The 21,970-nt window shown below is 43.4% G+C and overlaps 1 protein-coding gene across 1 annotated transcript in view; it reads right to left on the minus strand.

Annotated features, from left to right (window-relative positions):
- Nucleotides 1-20,949, minus strand: part of LMCD1 (LIM and cysteine rich domains 1) — a 57,386-nt gene extending 36,437 nt beyond the window's left edge. The window contains exon 1 of the mRNA XM_019748313.2: nt 20,791-20,949. Coding sequence (XP_019603872.1) covers nt 20,791-20,832 — 42 coding nt within the window. The 5' untranslated portion in view covers nt 20,833-20,949. The remainder of the gene's footprint in view (nt 1-20,790) is intronic.
- Nucleotides 20,950-21,970: the final 1,021 nt, after the last annotated feature.

Below are 21,970 nucleotides of genomic sequence, written 5' to 3' on the forward strand. Positions count from 1 at the left end.
AGGTGATGCCAAGAAGCCTTTTCCAGATGTTTTGGGGGCCCTTTCACTTATTTCTCAAATAACTCACAAAAATGTAGAATTACACATGTGGTCAGTGCCAGGGAGGAGAAAAAGCATGATTCTCAAATTCACCTGACCCTCCGATTAGCATAAAGATCACCTGGGATGTAGCTAACATGCAGGTTCTGCTCTAGCGAGTGTGGGCTGAGCCAACGCTGCTGATCCAGTGACCACAGTTGAGTTGTGAGGGGCTATATCAGTGGGTCCCAAACTTGTCTGCACTTAAAATCCTGAGGATCTTTTAACACTTCCAAAGCCCAGGCCACATCCCAGAACAACTTCGTCACCATCTCCGGGGACAGGGCACAGGCTGCAGTCATTTTGGAAGTTTCCCAGGGGATTCCGATATGCAGACAAGTTTGGGAGCAACCAGGTGGCATTGTTGTGCCCTCAGCTGCTCCAACTTGGGTTTTAACGTCTTTAACATCATTGGCTTAACGTTCCCCCCCACCCCATACTCAGCTTGCAGACCACCACTCCTACAAGGGGAGCTTTCATGGCGTGCCTGACTTTTGTGATTGTCATTTCATTTTGGTCACCTCTGCCCTGACACAAGCCTGCCCTGCAGGCTTTCATGCCAAATGCAGTAACTCTAAACAGCCGGATGGAAGGGAAACTACACCCTTTGTCTTCTTCTGTCACTGGCTGGCTGACTCCCCTTGGGGGCTCTCTTGGATGTTGAGACCCTCTGCTAACCCTGAGGTCAGGGGTGGCCCTCCTCAACCTGTGGGGCCACAGGAGGGATTGAGAGATCCTACCTGACAAAGGAGTCCAAGCTGGGAATACCTAAGGCCCAAATGGATACCAGCGGCATCATGGAGAGTTTGTTTTTCTTTGTTTCCTTAAAAAGTATGATCCTTTTGGGGAGTGGCCTGGCTGGGAGGTATAAAGGGAGGCTTGCACGTCACTTTCCTGCTCAAGAACCCCAGGATCTTGCTAGAGGTCTGGATTTCTTCCACTTTTTGAAACTCCCCAACGATTGAAAACATGAGTTACCAAAAAAGGGTTACAAAATATTAACAGAGTCATGAAATCAATGTACTCACCAGTACAATAACTGCCTGTTCATAACTTCAGGTCTCCATTTGCCACCCCTTCCTGACCATAAACCCTCCCAGTGACATGTTCTGTCACCAGAGATGGAGGCTGGGGCCTGGAAACCCAGGGATGCTGGAGGAAGGCCAACAACAAGGCTCTTTCCAGCCTGTTTGCTCGTACATTAGGGTGACTTTTGCCATGCTATTCATATATATACATATATGTTCTGTTATAAAATGAATGCTCCCTGTCCTCTCCAGTCCTGAGCAGAACTGTTGCTCTGTATTTGTCCTCTGGCTCCCTCACCTCCCCACTGAATCTCCTCTGGTTGGGGAGGCCTCAACCTAGGGCTACAGTTTGTGGCCAAGAGAACTTTTCCCTAAATATGAGATGAAAGAGTGGGACGTGTAGCCCAAATCCTGGAGGGTTCTGTTTTTTATCCCATCCAGCCTGAAGACAACTAGCTTAGAATATGGTAGCAAGAAGCCTAAGAGTGTGCAGAACTGGCTGCTGGCAATCTTTCTCCTTGTGCGAGTTTCCACTCTGCGCCGTCCCACCTACGTTCTCTATGATAACGTGCAAACCAGCCATGGAAACAACTTTGGATGACGCACCTCCTAAAACCACAGCGACGCTCCCACAGATAGCCACAAGGTCCTCGTCTACATTAGAGGTGATATCTGGGGGCAGAGATGCTCTTCAGGAGGCTGTGTGTGTGTGTGTGTGTGTGTGCATGTGTGGCTGTGTGTCCAAATCTACCTTTCTCCCCAGGTTGTCCCTTGGCCATTTCTACTCCTCTGTCTGGACAAGCACAGATGTCAAGAAATCTCTTCAGGCTAGATACCCTTTTTTCCCCGAATTGTGTAATGAGGATAAAAATGCACAGACTAAACAAATTGAGATTAACCCAACTGATCTAGTACTAGACTTCTATGGATAGAAAATTTTTCTTTTTGGTTTTAAAGACCAATCCTATTTAAAGCAACAGAATAGGAAAACAGTTGGTGAGTGATGAGCTGACTACAGAAGTGCCTGCGTCCTTAGCATTTCGCAGTGCAGATTCAATGACTTTCCTATTAAATGGTTTGTGTTCAATTTATCGCATGGACTGGCTGTGGTAGGAAGGGGTTCGTGTGATGGATTTAGCTGGTGATGTTAGGAGTGTCTGATGTCCCCAATAAAATTTTAAACAAATGCCCAACAGACGGATACTTTTTTCCTCTCTATAAGAAATGGTGTTTTGTTTTGTTTTCGTCTGTCAAGATAGTTTGTCCAGGTCCAACTCTAGGAGAATTTGGGGTTGGGGCCAAATATACCACGTTCTCCTTCCTGTCCTCCCTCTCTCAACACGTCATGGTTAACAGGTAAAATTAAGTTCAAATCTGGTGGCCAGCAAGGAGCGCTGAATTCACAGAAGCCTGACACGGTGCTCCAGAGTGTGTGAAAGGTCAGCGGGAGGTGTGGTGGTCCCGGGCACTTGGGGGTGGTGAAAGGGGGTCTGCTGCTCCTGTGTCTCCCACACCAGCTGTCCCCAGAGTGTATCCTAATCATCTGTTCAGGCTTCTTGATGGACACGCCAGAGGGGAAGTTGTAGAAAGTAGCATCCGAGTCTTCTTTTTGCTCCCTCAGGGAGGACCTTGATTTTCCCAGACTAAGTACCCCCTTGCATTCCCCCATAAGAACCTAACCACCATGTATGACCCTTTATGGAGCATTTCTATAGTTGTAATCACTTATTTAGTTCTGTCTTCCCCTCTAGGGGAGGAAATTATCAGAGATCCTCAAGGTTCACATCATGTGTGAACAAAAAGGGTTAATCTGGCTATGAAAATCGAGTAGAAAAGCAAATCCATATGTGGAAAGGGAAATATAAAATGAAAGGTTTCTCTGTTTAAGACCCTGCTTTTGCCTCCCCCTCCCCTCCCCCTCTGGTCAGCCAAGCCTCACTGATTCCAGCTGGTTCTAGAAAAGCAGGAAGGCCCAGACCCAAGGCCATGAGAGGAGTAAGCTCATGTAGCCTGCCTTTGGGGTGCCTGGCTCTAAAACCTCACCCCACCCCAACAGTGACCCCATCCTTAACTGTCTGTATTCAGGAAGTCTCCTCCTGATTAAAAACAAATTATTACAAGCACAGTTCCCTCCGCTCTCTGGCCTGGTCGGCTAAAGGACTCTGTTAGTAATGCCACCTCTTACCACGTTATCACTTGGCACAACGGAGCAGTAGACACTGGGTCCTCCACCAGCCAAGACAGGGGATTATCTGCCCGTTTCTCTCCCTTCTTTCTGTCTGCCTTTTGGGTAATTTCCCTCTTTGGTATTTTTAGCACTTTCATTAAAAAAATAGGCAAAGAGGGGATAAGACTCAAATCGGTACATTTTTTCAAGGGTTTGCAGCTCTTGGAATGGCCTGACAGGAGGGACGTTTGGAGGGAAGAGCTTTAGCAATGCTAGGAAACAGGGCACATGGCTGGGCTCCCTCGCCCTGTTGAAAGTGGGCAGCCTCGAAACAGTCTTCGCAGACTTCCTCTTTTATCTTTCAAAGGGATGGGGCTGGGTCACTTGGAAAAGAGTAAGAAACAAGGCAAGAAGTTCCAAATCCTAAATTGAGCGATTGATGGCTGGATGATCAGATCTGGGTGCCAGGCCAAAGACAATCTAGGAAGTTGTCAGTCCCGCCCAGGGTCCAGGACTGACTCTTTTGATGTTCCTTTGGCAATGGATGGAGGCAGAAGAGAAGCCAGCCTCTTCTCTGCCTGCTTCTTGCTGATAGCTGATGTTTACACGTGGCTGTATCCAAAACAGGTCCACAAATCTTACGTCTAAGAGACCCTGTTGACTGAAGTGATAGGATTTTAAAGACTGAACAAATACAGTCTTTGACACCTGCTTCCTTTAAACTAGCTGCACACGTGCACAGTGAGTTGTACCAACAGGCTGACAACACCCGCTGAGGGGGCAAAACCATTCTCTTCTGTTTTTGAGACCTTCCCAAGTTTCTAGAAAAGTAAACCCATTATTTGAGGGGCCCGCTGCTTAATTGAAATAGTCCTAGGGAGTAGGGTTCTCCTGCCTTCCCCACTTCCAGATTATTTTTTTTTTTTGACCTTTTGAGACCATCCAGCCTCCTAGGGGGTGGGCTTTGTGTTCCTTGACTATGAAAGGAATCCCCACCAGGCAACAGCTGTCCGGGCATTTCTTGTCAAATTAAGTGAGTTTAGAGACTCCAATGCAATCATTTTGTCTTGAACTGTCCTTTTTCTTTGTTGGACAGGCCCTGCCAGCTTTTTGGAAGATGTGAGTAAAGCCACCAGCCTCATCACGAGCCAGAAGTTATCCACATCCCCCTGGGGAATCTTATCTAGAGATTTACCAAGTAGCTTCAGGGATGTCAAGACAAAAGGAAATAAAGTCCCTGTAGGGACTGCCTACTCCCCCATCCCCACTTTCTAAATGAGAGCAAGTTGTTGGTGTCCCCAGACCTAATATCTTTAGATTACACTTGCAATTAAAAATCTAATTGGGCTTCATAGTTCTTAGGTTTCGGCTCTTAATACTTCTCAAGTGGAAAACTGTAAGTTTGAGGCCAGCAATACTTCCTGACCATACCTCCCCCATTTTATAAGATTCTCGTTATTTCAGTGGCCTGATGTCTTAAGAACATCATCCTTTAACGATGTAATTTGTTGTGTGTGTGTGTGTGTGTGTGTGCATGCGTGCATACATGTCTGCTTTTTTAAAAAAATTCTTGCAGCATTACTGATTTTTCCAAAGATAACACACTTTATTGGAATACTTTTGGAAATGGGAGATACTTAGCAAACCAAGTTGGAGAATTTTTAATCTTGCCGATTTGAATCTTAATATCTCAAAAGGAAATGTGCTGTATAAATGTACAGCGCTGTTATTACAAGTCTGAAGGCTTTACTTATGCAAATGATTCCTGCTGGGAATCTCTGGCCCAGATTCTTAGGTTAACTTATACAACAATGGAAGCATTCACACACACACACACACACACACACACACACACACACACACACACTTCCTTCATCCAACATTGGTGCCTTGATGTTAAAAAAACACTTGTGTTTTAGTGTAATGCCTTTAACAAGATTTCCCCCTCCCTTTGGTTTAAAACAAGCATCCTTTTTATAAATGATTTCCCTCGTCTCGCCTTTTTGCTATCACGTGTTTTTAAAATTAACATTAAATGTGCTTTCAAACATTTCATCTTTTCCTTTATTTTCCCCCTACATATGCACTAGTTGTACGTATTTTATATAGTTGAATTCTGCATTTAAGAAACATCTAACACAGGAAAATCACAGCTTCTTAGGAATTAAAACATCTTAAAAAGTATTGAGGCCAAGTTCTTCTAAGCCCAGTTTTATGAAGTGGAAATTAGCAGACGGTCCTTCCCTTTGCAAATGATTCACTTTCTTGGTCTCACCTTGGAAGCTCATGTAACACAATGAAAATATAAACTCAGAACTATAGAAGCCACGTTCCTTTACTGGAAATTCTCTCAAGTAAATTTAGAATTATTCATTTAACAACACGCCCCAGAAAAAATGCCACATTCTTATACACCTCTGAGCCTGCCCACGTGCCGTTGCCTCTGCTTGGACCATTTCTCTCTGCCTTCACCTGACAAACTCGTATTCATCCTTCAGATACCTGTATCATATGATCTTAGAAAACCCTGTATCTTGTACATCTTAGTCGTATCTATCATGAACGTTATTATTCAATTGCGGATTTAACTTTTTAATGTCATTCTTTTCTGCTAGACTATAAATTCTAGGGGGGCAGGGTCTCTGCGTATCTAGTTCATTGTGCTGTCACCAGTGCCTAAAGTAATGCCTTGCACATAGTAGGTCCTCAATAATCATTTGTTTCAATAGCTTATTTTATAACTTCCTTTTTATGCCTTTGATCAATGCTTCAGGCGTGTTAAAAGCTAACACATGCTAGATAGCCTACATCTAAGGCTGATGTCTGCACGAGGGGTTGGAAGAAAAAAGAACCATGCTGGTTTCCAAGATTCTAGCCTTCCCTGGTCACTTAACCCCTAGAGCCAACCCTTCGCTGCCCCCCTCAATGGTTCCCCTCTCCCTTCCAAGGTTCTAGCCCTGGCTCTTATCTCCTCTTCATTCTCAACATGCTTTTCTCTTATGTTTGAATTTACTCAAATGGCTTCAACCATTCCTTCCAGATCTCAGCTTTATGTTCAGGAGTGTTTTCAGCTCCCGGAATCTCTTCATGTATAGATTGATGGAACTGCCAATCACCTTCTTTGGCACCCGGACCCACTGGTTCTCTCATGTTTATGGTATCCCTGCCCATGAAGTCACCTGGCCCTGTGGTCTGAATCCCAGTCAACTGCTCAAGGCAAGCAGACTTGGAAAGAAAACTCTTCTTAGTGACCGTAACCCAACTCTTCCTCCTCTGTGTCATCCCTTCTATGGTGTACCCCAGAAGGTAGGAGATGATCCTCTGATGAGAGAGCCAGTTTCGGAACCTTCTGGAAAGCGGCTTGCTAGAGAGAAAAAATCAGACTTCTCCAGAGAAATTCAGAATGTAGCAACCGCAGGCTTTCCATGAAACAGAATATATACAAGCACTAGGAAATTGTGAAAATTCAGGCCAATTCCTGAGAGTCATTAAGTTCTGTAGAATTTCCATGGCATTTCTGGTCTTGGCTCCTTGCTTTGGAATATGCTTTTATCCACTCCTGCCCTTGACAGAGTTTGCTGGCAGAGTTTTGGGGGAGCACTGCTCATGTTGGAGCTTGAGGACCGGCACCTGAGCCCAGGCTACTTTTTTCACCACCTGTGTGACTCCAGCAAGCAGTTTCTGTTCTCTGAACCTTGAGTTTTTTCATCTTTAAAATGGGTCATAATGCCATATTTCCCCGAAAATAAGACCTAGCCGGACCATCAGCTCTAATGCGTCTTTTGGAGCAAAAGTTAATGTAAGACCTGGTCTTATTTTGCTGTAAGACCGGGTCTAATATAATATGATATGATATGCTATGATATGATATGATATAATATAATTAATATAATTAATATAATATAATATATACCAGGTCTTATATTAATTTTTGCTCCAAAAGATGCATTAGAGCTGATGGTCCGGCTAGGTCTTATTTTCGGGGAAACGTGGTACCTACGAGCTTCCTGGGGTTGTTGTGAAAATCAAATATGATGACGCATATGAGACGCTTTGCAAACTGTCAAGTGCTGTAGAGATCAATGATTATGAAATATTAGATATTTAGGGGACTCCATGTTCCACCTTCATTAATTTTACCCTAAATATGCTATCTGTGTGATTATTTACTTATAATTTTTCTTTAAACAAATTATTTAAAAGAAAACCTTATTTCTTGAAAAAACAAAACAAAAACACTTTATCCCTAAAATGTTTTAAAAGTAGAAGGTAACCATAAAAAAACACAGTAAATATGAATCAACATTATTAAATTCTGGCTAACACAATTGCCTTCTAAAAGCTCTGAGCCTGAGGACCACTCTCCGTCTGCTTAAAACGAAGTTGGCTAAGTGTTGGAGGCATTAAAAACATCTTAGCACCAGGTGAAGACTTTCTCCTTGACATACTCAGAAGGATGGAAGAAATGGAAAGGGAGAAAGACTCTATTGTGGTTCAGTGTTGTTAGCGCATGTCTATGTACCAACTAAATTCATCTTGTGACCAACATGTTCATGGCTCATCCTTCTGAAACCCTGTAAACACGTTTGGTATAGCTGGGAAATGGCATGCAGTGACGAGTGTGCAGCTGTGAACTGAATTTCCTACATTTAATTCACATTCATCACATTAGTTATGCCACCAAGGCAATTTACTTAATCCCTCTGAACCTTAGTTTACTGATCTGTAAAATGGGACTGGTGTAAACACTAGGAAAAAGCGATGTAGAACAATGCCTGCACATGGCCCATACTTGATAAGTGCAACTACTATGCCTACTGCAAGAGCAAGGCTTCTAGTTTTGCCCCTCCTATCAAGGGGAGAACATCATTGAAGTTTCTATTGTTTTGGTTCTGAGAGGTATGGAATGACTAATAAAACTGAGGAGAAAATGTGGGGCCATTTCTCTACTGGCCAAGTAAAGAGCAGAATTAAAGTGATTAATTGAACCATTATGATTTGTAAAAGATGGGAAAACCTATCGACCAACAAAGCAATTTCCCCCCGCAAAACTTTGCATAGACTTACCATCCACTCTTTCAAAAGAGTGTTCACGGTCAGCTCAGTGTCAAGGGCTTGGCTAAAACTATAAAGCACTGAGAGGTGTTGATATTAAGTGTTTTCTAAAAAGGAGTGCCAACTCTAGGATAAGAAGAAATATGATGGGTCCAGGGCCTTCTCAGAATTTCTTGCACTTCAAAGACCATGTACTTGGCAATGGTTCCACCACTTTCCTGAGTTTGGTCAACGTGGCTGAGGAAAGGCAAAACTCTTCAAATCCACACAGATGGAACTTTTCCACTCGCCCTATTTTGGTATAAATATTAATCAAGGACTAGAAACTTAAAGTAGATATCGGGCTGAGCTATAAGTGGTTTGGACTAAATTGCATCCAATTTTCAGTCGTCTTGCTGGCTCTTGTCTCTCAGGAGGGCCACCTCTCCTGAGAAGTGGCTGCTGTTGTCTAGAGATCTGAGCCAACTGCCTCCCCAGACCATGGAAACCAATGGAGTCTTTTCTCAAGAGACTTCCAGCCAGAAACAGGGGCCTCAAGGTTCACATGAAAGTTTGAGTTAGTTGTTTGAAGGAAGGAAACAAGATAAGGCTTGGCTCACCCACCATCCTAAAGTCAATCCTTTTGTAGACAAGCTTGAAGTAGGATAATACACTTGGAACCAGATATTAAAAATTCAGGGTCTGGTTTGGAATGGTGCCTTCCCCACCCTCTCACTTTCATTTCCTTTTCATCTCAAGATCCTTCCTAAAATCCACCAAAGAGAATCCCTTCCACTCTTCTTGCCCCAGTCCTATCTTGCCAGTTCCGATTGTGGTCCATGAATCAGAGGGTTTTAGATTAAGCAACGTGTGTGGGGCACTGGAGGAGGTTAATGGTCTCACCTATCCTGTCCCACACGTGTATATTCAGCAGTCATGGTCTGTCTCCCCCTTTCTGTCCCTGAAGGATTCCCCATCTCAGTCAGGAAGGAGAACCAAGTGGCTCTTACTTTCGATAACTTTCCTTCTCTCCTTATTTCATTCCATTTCTTTTTCTACCCATTAACATTGTGGAGACCTTAAAGCAGGACAGGCTTTCGGGGGTGGGAAGCACACAAAGGAGACTAAGGCATGTTCCCTGCCCTCGAGGAGCTTATAAATGGGGAATTTTTAGGGTGCGGGAGTTAAGTGGACAAAACACGAACTGCACATGTTCCAGGGCCATTCAGAAAACAAAACACCCATTCAGTAGGAGAGTAAATCCATGCTAGGAGTTCAGATGAGAGAGAACTTGGTCTGCACTGACAGCTTCCTGGTGGAGGGGACTGAGGAATGGATAGGATTTTGTCCCCTTGAGAGAAGAAGGCCTTTCAGTATGCATGTGAGGAGGAAAACCTATGGTCAGGGAATGAGTGACAGATCAGTGCCCAGGAAGCAGAATGTTGTAGTGAGAGACCAGGATGAAAAGGGACCCATCACACAGAGACTTGAATGCCTGACTAGAGTCAATGGAAAGATTAGAAAGAGTCCTGGGGGCAGGTCTCTAAGACAAAGCTGTCCACGAACATGATACGTCCATAGGTTGCAGCAATAACTCAGCCCTCAACCCCATCTCCACATCCTTCTGCTGCTTGGAGCCATACTTTCCAGTTGTTTACCAAATACTGTCTTTTTCACTTTTTTACTTTTTCACATTGAACAGTACTTCAAGGAAAATTTGCATGTAGTAAAATTTCACAAATCTCAAGTATTCCGTTGATTACTGTACATACCCTGTGACAACCATCCAGATAAAGACATAAAACCCTTCCTGTGCCCCAGAAAGTTCCCTCATGCCCCTTTCTCATCAATAACAATCTCTTCTTATAAAGCTTCTCATTACTCTGACTTTTAGCACCATGGATTGGTTTTGCCTGTTTTTGAGTATCACATAAGTAGAATTATACAGCTTATAGTCTCTTACGTCTGGCTTCTTCTGTCAAGATTACCCTTGCTGCAAAAATAATTTTTACTACTAATTAGTTTTCTGTTGTAGAAATCTAAAATGTTTTGTTTATCCATTCTCCTGTTGATGGACGTTTGAATTATTTCCAGTGTCTGACTATTATGAATAAAACTGCTGCAAATATTTACATCCAAGGTTTTTTTGGACACCTGTGCTCCTTTCTCTTGGTGACATACCTAGAACTAAAACTGCTGGACAACAGGGTAGGTATACACTTAACTTTACTGGAAGCTACCAAAAGTTTTCCAAAGTGTTTTTATCGCTTTACATTCTTCTTGGAAATGTATCTGAGTTCCAGTTGCTCCACATTCTTGCCAACATTTGCTATTGTCATTATTTAATTTTACCATTCTGCTGGGTAGAATAATGCTATCTCATTGTGCTTTTAATCTGTATTTCTCTGATGAGTAATAAGGTATCTTTTCCTACACTTATTAGTCATTTAGATATCTTCTTTTGTGACATGCCTGTTCAAGTCATCACTTACTTTTAAAAAAAAATTGGATTGCTTTTTAAAAATTATTGATTTATATATTCTGGATACAATCTTTTGTCAGATTATATGTACTATGGATATTTTCTCTCTGTGGATTGTCTTTCACTCTCTTCGTGGTATCTTTCAATGGAAGTAAGTTAATTTTGATGACCAAGCTTTCATATTTATTCATGAGCATTCCCTCCAGATGGAAAAGTCACAAGGATATAAAACTTAGATTACTTTCTTAGTGTTCTAGCATTCCATATAGTAGTAAGCTATAACATTGCAAATAATTTTTAAAAGCTTTTAAAAGATATTACCTCTATTTACCAAAGTTTTCATCTTTTCCTCCATAACTTTCTGATTTTATAGTACTCTTTCTTCCTTTTTATAAATTAGGAGTACCTAATTTATGCATGTAGAGGAGTGCTGAATTTTCATGAGTATTTATGACATGGGTTTGGAGTACTTTTCTTAATGCTTTAAATTTTCCTATTCCCTTCTCTCTTGGCAAGTTTTTCCACTTTAAAAACGCTCTTCCAAGAAACAAGATAGTTTGGTGGCACAGAAGTGGGTGAGGATGGAAGGAGAGGGAAACAACCTGTCTAGATGGAGGAGGTGGCACAAGTCACAAAACTTATGCCAAACAAAAATGGGGGGCTGTCCAGTGGCCATCTCACTCAGCTAAAAGCAGATGTTAGGGCTCCCAGAAGAAGTAACCCCCCAAAATAGATGCTCTGACCTTAATCCTGACCAATATGTAAGAGTTGCTTGGCGAACCAGACTAGAACATTAAAAAGTGGCCACTGTATCTTGAACTAAGGAAACAGGGAGAAGTTCGAGAGGGACAGGAAGAAAGAGACGGAGAGAGAGACACCCTGAATTCTAATCCTAGCTCTTCTACTAATAAGTTCTGTGATTGGGAGCAAGTCACTTAACCTGCTAGATCTGTTTTCCTTGTCTGTTAAAAAAGGAAGTTGACCTAGAGAAACTCTAAGGCCCATTCCACCTCTTAAAAATTAATTCTAAGTGCTGCAACGTACAGTACAAGCTTATTCAAGTAGGTAAATGATAATTTCCCTTGTGATGGTCCCAGCCTGGGCTGGGTCCAAGGAAAGGTACAGAGTGGATGACAACAGCCATCCTAATTACCGTGGATCTTCTTAGAGGGTGTGTTCTCCTCACAGGCTGTTTGAGCCTGTTGGCTGCGTAGGACGTAAGACTTGAGGAAACACAGCTTTTCCATCAAAGTTCACCTCTTCTTCAGGTCCTTGTAAATACAGGGATGATCCCCATAATTTCATTTTTCCAGTTAACTGGAAGGGAATTGTCTGGGATGTTTTTTTCTCTTTTTAACGTACCATATGCAACTGACAAAAATCAAGAACAATCATCCCAGTGGCATTTCGATCTCCAAACCATGTACTTTTCATTTTGATGCATCATCTGCTCTAAAACATGGCACAGAAGGACCCACATTTACAGACCAAGTCAGAAATCTGAAGTCAGAACAGTGCAAAAGGAATTGTTTTGCTGCAAGATTCTGGATCTTATTAATCAAGTTCTCCTATTTCAAAGGCCAGTTTTCTTCCTCACAGTTCACTGATGAATCCTACTTGGGATTGCTCTTCCTCGAATGATCATTTACATGGTGTAAGAGTTTAAACAGTGACTGTACTTTGAAATGTTTTCTTGTTCTGCTCACACGGGCAGTGTGCTGAATCTCACTGGTGTGTGTGTGTGTGTGTGTGTGTGTGTGTGTGCCTTGCTTTCCATATGTATTGCACATCCTCAGTTATCTTTGATTTTCTTCTGTCACAAACATGAATTTACATCTTCCTGCAAAAATTCGAACTCAGTGGGGCTAGGATTGCTGGCACTCCATTGCTGGGCTTAGGAAAGTCTCAAGAAACCACCATGAGAAGTTTTCTGTGTGCCAGCTTGGCAGGCCTTCCTATCCTACCACCCCAAAGGGTTTCGGTTGAGAGGCAAGAGGAAAAGTTTTCAGATCAGAAAATAACAGATGAGCATCATGGATGGATACAGAGGAAGGTATTTCTCCACAGTTTAAGATGAACGGTATTCCCCAAATTAGAAGTTACATAGGATCGAATATCTGGGTGTCAGATTTGGAAGGCATCAAACTGGATGGTGACCCGATCCTAATAGCTCATTCACCCTTGTCTTTCAACATGCAGCTCAAATGTCTCCTCTTTAGTAAGCCTTCCCTGACCTCGCCAGGTAAGGTTAAGTACTTCCTCTGCTGATCTCCCTCAGTCCCATGTTCATACCTCTAATCGAGGTCTTTTAGACACTGCTGTGGTCTCTGATGGCTGAACCAGCTGTTCCTTTTCTGAAACCATCAGCCTCTGGGATTCTTTTCCTTTTACTTCTCCACTTCCCAGCTCAGTCCCTGGCATATAATAATTGCATAATATATGTCTGCACAGAATAAATTCTTAAAGTTGGCAAATCAGAGGCAGGTATAAGTTTCATCAAAATAATGTTTTTGTTCTCTTTACCATTTCACTCTCATTAGCTCTTTTAATAGTGATGATAACTCATGTTTAACACACACTCATTCTTTGTCAAGTATTGTGTTAAGAACTTAATAGATTATTGTTGTGAGGACAACAACTTTTAGGCCCATTTTATTGATGAAGAAACTGAGGCTCAGGGCTAATGTGACTTGTCCCAAGGTAACAGAAAATGTGGCAGAGCTGGGCTTTGAACCCAGTTTGTCTACACCAAGAACCTCAGATTCAATTCATTATAGTTGTATGTGTGTGTGTATTTATAAATGCATACATGTCCATATTTGTGTGTGTGTGTATGTGTGTGGAGAACACCGTTAAAGCTTTATTTCAATGGCAGTCTTAATATATTTGGGCTCTTTTGGCTGTTTGACATGAAAGCATCCCTTCTCAGAACAATGTTTTAAATGCATATAACAAAATATGTAGGATCACAAAGGAAACCAATATTACTGAAATAGTGTCAGTACATAAAAACAAATCTGTGATTTAGTAACATATGTGCCTGTATTAAGTTTATTAGCACGATTTAGCGATGGATCTAATTACTGCTATTTTAGAACAGGGATGAGTGTAAGTGGTGCACGGGGCATCCACCACAGCTGAAATAGGTTATGCACATATCATATTTCCATTGGTATCAAGACACAGGGCCTGCACCTAGTTATCTTTCCAATGTGAATATCATGTACAGTAGCCTTATTTGATTTTTTGAAAAAAGGCACAGGGGCTGCTAAACTCCCAGGGCTTTTGTCTTCATGCATAATTGAACGACATGCTAAACTTCAATTAGAGATTAGGGTTCTAAAGATGCAATGTTTTTCTTCATTTACATTCCTTGATAACTTCAATTTTATCCACAGATCTCTGGTTAGAAACCTTTCCTCTACCCACTAACAAGATTTTAGAAAACATCTCCCTCCCAGACTTCCTCTAAAGGAAGAAGCGCAAGTGCTGCCCCTCCCACTCTTAGGGTCAGGCCCCCACCCACAGCGCCAGGACTAGGTGGGGAGCAGAGGGGTAGGTGGGTGGCTCTCCTCCAGCATGAGGACAGGGTTGGGCTCCACTTCCCTTCCACCTCTTCCAGCCAACGGGTGAACGGGGTCAGGGACCTCCGTGGTCAGCGTCAGGACAACGCCGCTTAGTCACACAGCCCCACACATACTGTCTTCTTAAGGCAGGTTTCTTCTGGAGGCATTAGTCAGCCAAGAGCCCTTTCCTCAGGCTCCGGCCCCTTGGTGCCCCTGACACCAACACCGTGAAGGACAGAACTTCTGAAGACATAGACTCAACACAGACAACTTGTTTACCACCACAGGTCTGCTAGCAGTCTGAAGGGGCCACAGCTGAGGCCAGTGACTGGTTGCCTCCTCAGGCAAGAAGAGGGCTGCTGTTTTGAAGTGTAGCCACCAGACACCCAGGCCAAATTCTTGCCATTGTCATGATTTTGTATAGGATGTGCCCTGAGTATATTTATGACTAGGTCTAAGTTTAGCTCTAAAGAGAACATCTTGCAATCTGATATCTTAGAACCACATGAGACGTAGGTAAACTGACCTTGGTCTTCCATGTTCCAGCACTTAACTACCTATGGGATTCCTGCACCCGTGCTGATGAGAGAGGATACCAATAACAGCAGGAGGAAATAGTTTTTGAGCACTTACTATGTCCCCAGGCACTTTGCTATGGTTTAAATGTAGAACTATTGCTAACTCTTCTTTCTCAAACCAGGAGCCAGAAATCCAGATACACGATGTGGCAAAGGTTGCAGACATAGCAGATGGCAGAACTATGAGCCACATCTAGATGCCCGTACATGTGATTAACCATTCCTCACGATGGCCTCTGAACCTTGTGGCCAAAGTTAAGTTCGTGGCCAAAATGTTCACTTGACCTTCTGAAGTTTGAGGTTACATAGTGGACATGGAATCAGAATATTCTGAGCATTGAAGTGACAAATATAGATGCTACCCTTTTCTCCTTCATTCATAAATGATGCTGTGAGTCAATGTACCTCTCAGTTATGTCACATGTAACTTTTGGATATGCCATTTCTTCCCCATGTCCCATCGATCACACAAAGGGATTGGCTCAGCAGATCACTAAATTCTGCTCAGCTCTTTTATGTAATATCTCATTTGCATTTTCTCCAAAGATTGATTTTTACAAAGAAGGCAATGTTTGAACACAGGAGAAGGTTACAAAAAATTCGGGAACAAATTATGTGGATTTGCAAAAGCCACCATAGGATGGACCCCAGGGCTTCTTTGTCCTTCCAGAGTGACTTGCCACATGGAGCCTTTGGTTTCTGCACCCTCAGCAATCTTATTTCCTTTTCAAATATGTCCTGGTAGGGGCTTGGGCAGTGTTTTGCTTGGTCCTGATTCATGCTGTTGGGTAGACCATGAGTCAGCCTGACCAGGCATGGTGAGGTACACAAACTTATCCCCAGGCTAGAATTTCCTGGAAGCTCTGGGCCTGGGATCTCTAGGATTTTTTTTTTTTTTCTTTTTGTCAAGTGTTACTGCTTCTTCAGTAATTTCAGGATAATATTGTATGACTCTTAGATTGTCTATCAGCCTCTTCCCTAGAGAGTTCTACCAGTCTTCTAGAAAACCAGAAACCAGGAGAAATCTAGAAAGCCCTTGTTCTGTACCTGGGAAATGGCTTTGACTTGGTGTGGGGGGCAATATACACCTGGTCGTGACCAAGAGATATCAAAGACATACAGATGCCTGGTACCATTTGGCAAATGTTGGGCAATCCTGAATTGAACTATCACTGTATAGGGAGAGCTTGATTTCTGTGAAGCTCACGGTAATAGGTCACCAGATTTCTGCTTGTGATGAAAGCCTTCTTGTTTTTTCTTGTTGTGGAAAGAGCTTAAGTTTTGGAATCAGAGAAGACTGGGTTTGTATTCCTAACCTGCCATCATATGGTCTTAGGCGAGTCATTTAAACCCTTAGTCTTAATGTACTCATGTGTAAAAAGGACATTAATATTTTTGCATGGTAGCCCTTAAGGCAAAATGAGATCAGATGTGAGAAAATGTCAAGCACCCAGTGTGTATTCAAGAAACTATCTTTTCTTTCTCTCTTTTGTCTTCCCTCAAACTTGTCTGTCCTACTTGTAGAACTGTTGTAGAGCAGGTGAGGAGAAGGTATTGGAGCTGAGATGGTTTAGATGAAAGCCCAGGGATGCTCTGATTATTAAGCTTTTTCCTGCCTCCCACCACCACAGGTGTCAGACACACTAGTGAAAGTCAGTCATTAGCCCCCAACCCCACATATTCAGGCACAATATGACAAGCACGTGCAATTTACAAAGTAATGGTTTTAGCATCTGTTTTTGGACATCCTTTAAGGAGGATTCGGATAACTTCTTTTTCTTTCTTTATTTTTTTTCTCCTTTTTTTTCCCTTTTAATAGGCTCTCTTTTGGGCCAAGTTGCTTATACACCTATGGGCATGTCTCCAATGCCTTGACTATTAAAGTCTTTAAGTGACAGCTTAATATATTTTTAAGATTGAGGGAGCCAACGACAATTCTCGAGGAGCCGTGTTTACGTTGGCTCAGCTCTCCTAGGCGACGTGCCAGCAGTTTTGCAAGCTGCAGGAACTGGAGGTGAAAGCAGGAAGGGCTGAGTACAGAGGGGAGGAGAAAGCTGAAGGACAGGAAAGCCAAGAGGGATATGATGTGGAAAGGGTGGAGGGAGACGCCCAGCTGAACCTGGCAATGCACTTAGAAGAACCATCATTTAATGCTCCTCTGACATTGTGCTGAGGGGTGAAAAATAGAACCCTTTGGAGCCAGTCCATTGGCACACGCTCAGTCAACAGTGAACATGCTCTTAGATCTCTTTGTTCTGTTCCTTTCTAAATTCCTGCAAATGGCTCGTTGGCAGCCAAAAGGCCTGTATTCTTGCAGGCTTTGGCACACCTTCTCAGCAATCTCTGATAAGAAGTGTGACCCCCTCTGGGCCTCAGTTTCTTTATTTAAAAAGTGTAAAGGCTCCATGTCCCCTTCCAGGCCTAAAATTCAATGGCTCCAGAATAAAATGCTCAGTGACGGGTAATCTCAGTTCTGTGTAAGCAGATTTTATATCTGTTGGGTTAGAATAAAGACAGGTGGTCATTGTCCTAACTTATCAAGGCTGAGCAGTGGGCTTTGGTTCAGCTGAATGAAAATTAATTGCTCTTCAGATGAGATAGTCTAAAGAAAAGTGTGTCCTTCACTCAGCAAAAGGCTCTTTTCATCATTCACACACTGCTCGGCGAGCATCTGCAGCACCCACAAAAATAATGGCGACCTCTAGTTGAGCGCTCATGTGCTGAGCCCCGTCACATGCATCGTCTCACTGGACAATCACAGCCACCTTGGGAGCTTGATGCCGCTACTGTCTCCCCAATGATCAGGTGAAGACACAGACTTCCAAGTTCATTCACTTGCCCAAGAGCACACAGCTAGGAAGTGGTAGTGCGGGGGTTTGAACCCAGATCTGGTTACAAGAATACTAGTAACCAGTGTTCTTACATACACTTAAGGAATCCACAATAATGGTTGATTCCAAGAGAAATGGCATTTGGCCTTCAAAACCCTTTGTTCCCAAGGCATGTTGGCTATTTCATCATTCACAGGGAACTCTCTGTGTTAGGAAACCTTCTCTTTCCTAGGAGAAACACAAGCAACTCAAGAGTATCCGTTCAATGGGCGCATTTGACTTAGCACAGATGAGAGGACGCAGGGAACTGTCTCTAAGCTCTTCTACTAACTATGTATGTGACCCATGGTGAGTCCCTCAGTCTGTCTGGGACTGGTTAGATGACCTCTAAGACTATTCCAGTTTTCAGATTTTATATTTGCTTTTGAAGACCTTTTAATGATTTTCCAGCTGCTGGGGATTCCCCGCACCCCCACTCCCTGGGGGCAGGGCAGTGGAGACAGCTCGTATGCCATTTAAAACCATTTCTCATTTTGTAAATAGGTCCCTTGCAGCTCTAAGAGTCTATAAAATTGTTTCAAAATGCCTAAGTGTGATTATGCATCCTGAAGCCAAATGTTATAAAACCCCCCACTGGTGCGGATTTAAAAACGTAAATATGCAATAAAAGCTTTTCAGCATGCTGTTGGTATGACACAGTATTTAATCACGGCTGTACTGCTCAGCAAGAAGAGCTACCCCACTCTCTTCCCTTCCCTCAGCTTTTTTGAGTGGAAGACATTGGTTAAGCTACAAAGCGGTGGTGATCTTCCTGCTGGTTGTCACAATCCCAAGAGGTAAAAAAAAAAATATCTCCCCTTTCATCTCTACCCACCACATTCTTTCTCTAAGCCTGTAACTGGATCTAAATGAAAAATAAACCCTTTGCAGGCCAAGGAAGTTGGCACGAGGGGGGACAAAGAGGAGAACATGTTCCACCTCTAACCCAGATAATCACACTCTCTTATGCAAAGAGAAATAAAAACAAGATAGGGAATATAGTCAAGAAGATCGCAAATATTTGTACGGTGACAGGTGGTTACTAGACGTATCATGGAGGTATACAAATGTCAAATCACTATGTTGTACACCTGAAACTAATATTTTATGTCAACTGTACTCTAAAAAAAAAGAAAAAAGAATAATTATAAAAACAAATGAAATAAAAGAAAACAAGGCTTCCTCTAGGTGGTGGCCTCGGCCTTCAGTGAGGAGAGGTGTGTCTGTGTACCCGGTCTCATGTCCCACATAACCATCAGCCAGCTTGTGCTAAAACCACTTCAAATCGTCTGACTTTCCAGAGGACTGTGGAACTCTGCCTCTTTATCCCTGAACTTTTCACTTCGACTGAATTTGGGGGAGGCTGTTTAGATACAAATATCCTGGTGCTACAACAAATTTTAAAAGAACAATGCACAAAATGTACTTGTCCGTGAACATTCTGATCTTAGCTTGGTGGATAGTCAGAGATTCACTGGTGGTTTATTAAGTCCCACTGCGTATGGCATGCTATTTTGGAACAGAGATGAGCAAGAAAGGTTTGCCCTCAAGAAGTTTAGAAAGATATGTAGAGAAATAAGAGCTGTGCATGCCTGACTCACTACTAGGTAGAAATTAATAGGTATTTTACCATGGTCTAAAGTTTATGAGAATGCCATAGAAGGAGAGATGACTTGATTCTGCAAATAGTCTGGCAAAAGCAAGGGACATGGTACATTCCAGAGAGATGTCCTGATGAAATCTGACTTAGTGTACACACTCCGAAGGGTCTGCTGGATTTTGTGTGGGAGTTTGGGGAAGGTCAGCTGTGTCATGGTGCAGCTATAAATCAGATGCACGAATGTTGTGCCTCTAAGTGGCTGGCTTGCATTTTATTTTGATTCTGACATAGTTTCTCTCTTCTTTTCCCTCTTGTTCTACCCCACAGGTATTGGCAGATGTCTAAGGAGCACTTTGCCCTGCAAGACCAAATCCCCTGAAATCAGAGTTTAAACACGATTGGTTTGGAACTTTTTGGAGCACCTCTCTGTTTAGGAGAAAGGATGCTGCTCGATTCACGAATACTTCAATAAAGCCAATTAGATCTTTAAAAAAAAAAAAGACTGGTTTAGGAGATTAACCCAGAAAAGTGACTTGCTCAATATGTATGGTGCAGCAAAGAAGTGTCAGGGCCAAGGTTTCAATGCTTAAGGCTTTCCTTACGCTGTGCTGCCTGCTGGAACCAACGCTCTGTGACCCTGGGCCTCAGTTTCTGCATTGGCCTAGGCTATTTCTCTGCTCCCTTCCAGCTCACATGACCTCTAAGCTTCTGGCATGTACCATCTCCCAGCTGCATACAGGTAAGTAACTAGTGGGTGTTGGAGCTGCAGGCACCCCCTGCAGTAATTCACCGGTGACCTTCTGGGTTCCTGGCCAGCCCTTCTTGAAAGGGAAACGTGCAGATCTTAGGGACAAAAATTAGTTCCCCAGTGCTGGGACTGCTGCCATTGCCAACATCAGCAACTAAAGAAACGTGTGTGTGTGTGTGTGTGTGTGTGTGTGTGTGTAATACAAAACACAAGGATGACGGCAAAAGGGGAAGATTTCTTGTGAGTAAATATTACATCCCCCCCCCACCTTCAGCCAGCCACCCCAACCTTCACCTTAATCACAGGAGGGGGAAAGGAGAGGGGACGGTAGCGTTTTTTCTCCCCTACAGAGGATAGTATTACCATATAGAAGAGGTTTTACCTTATTTAAATTTCAATTAGCATCACCAAAGAATTAAGATCCTTTGCAAATACTTTACACAAGGGCTTTTAAGAGTAAATTTTGGGAGGTGTGCCTATTGGCTCAAACAAGTATTCCCAACTATTTTGTTCTCTGTGAAGTCTTGGAATTTAATAAGGTTCCCACTTACTTCTAGGTAAGTCTCCGCGAACACATGGGTGAGGGAAACAGAGGGAAAAAAAAAAGATCTGGGTAAGTACAGACAGATCGCAGCTCACCTTCTGAACTCCTGGGTTTAGGTCCTTGGCCACCTTTGCCATCTTCTTCGGGGCTGGAAAAACAGCGCCTGGCTTCTCAGGCGGAGGCGCGAGGGCGCGCAGTGGGGACAGCGGTGGCTGAATGGCCAGATTCGCGGGCCTAGGGGGAGCTCTGAGCACAGCGGGGCGCGGCGGGGCCCTTTAATTGGAGAGTGGGACTCCCTCTAAAACCTCGCCAGCCAATCCGCGCAGGCGCTCGCACTTGGCCAACCAATCCCAGCGCGCGGCTCCCCCCTCCCTTTGGGCGGCCGCGGCCAGGCGGGAGGCTGCAGCTGAGCGAGCGCTACCCTGACGTCAGTGCGACCGCGGCCCCTGCCTGCCTGGGCGTCTCTCGTCTGTCCCTCGAGCGGCAGGAATCTGTCCCCACGCCCTTCTCCTTTAAAGGACTACGGGCAGAGGGTGGGGCGGGCCGCTGGGCCCCGAGATTCATTCAGGTCAAAAGGGAGAGTGATCAAACAGGAAGGCCGAAGTATTTTTAGTGAGCTGGGTCCAAAAATAAATGCTGAGCTGTATTCCCCTTCCCACCCTTTCTGCCTTGTCGTAAGGGGGTGCAAGTGGAGGGGGGCAGGCAGGTGGTATGCAGCAGCATTAATTTGGCTGACTAACTTTCCCCAAACCTGGGCAAGTTCTCCAATCACCAGAGAGGAGGTAAGAGTCCAGGGAGCTTATGATTTTTTTAAAAAACTAATGTTTGTATTCATCTGCCTTTCATAACCTGCTCTAGTTTAAATCCTCCTGATTCAGTGAGAAAGAGAAGAGGAGCCTGATTTTATAAATGCCAAGATAAACATCTTCACTCCTTTTGCCATCTTATTGTGTCTTTGTAATCAGGTATTATTACGGTGGTGATGATGGCGATGACAACGGCCCTAATCATTCCCATTTGACAGGTGAAGAAATAGGATCAGAGTGGGTAACTGAGCTAAAGTTGAACTCTTCAGCCAGGCTTTAACCTGAGAGAGTGGCACTTACGGGGGAGAAGAAGGGGCACGGGATTACAAGCCATAATCTAGGAAATCTGTGCTGCAGCAACTAACATAACAATTCCTCTAAACCGACAATGGCCAGGTCTTCCCTCCCTACGCCATATTGTCTGCCTATAAATCCACATCTCTCTTGAGATAGTTGCACAACCTTGGTT

The sequence above is a fragment of the Rhinolophus sinicus genome, chromosome 5, assembly GCF_057876585.1.
Source record: "Rhinolophus sinicus isolate RSI-liver-muscle chromosome 5, RSI-T2T, whole genome shotgun sequence".
In the NCBI taxonomy this organism is placed as follows: Eukaryota; Metazoa; Chordata; class Mammalia; order Chiroptera; family Rhinolophidae; genus Rhinolophus; species Rhinolophus sinicus.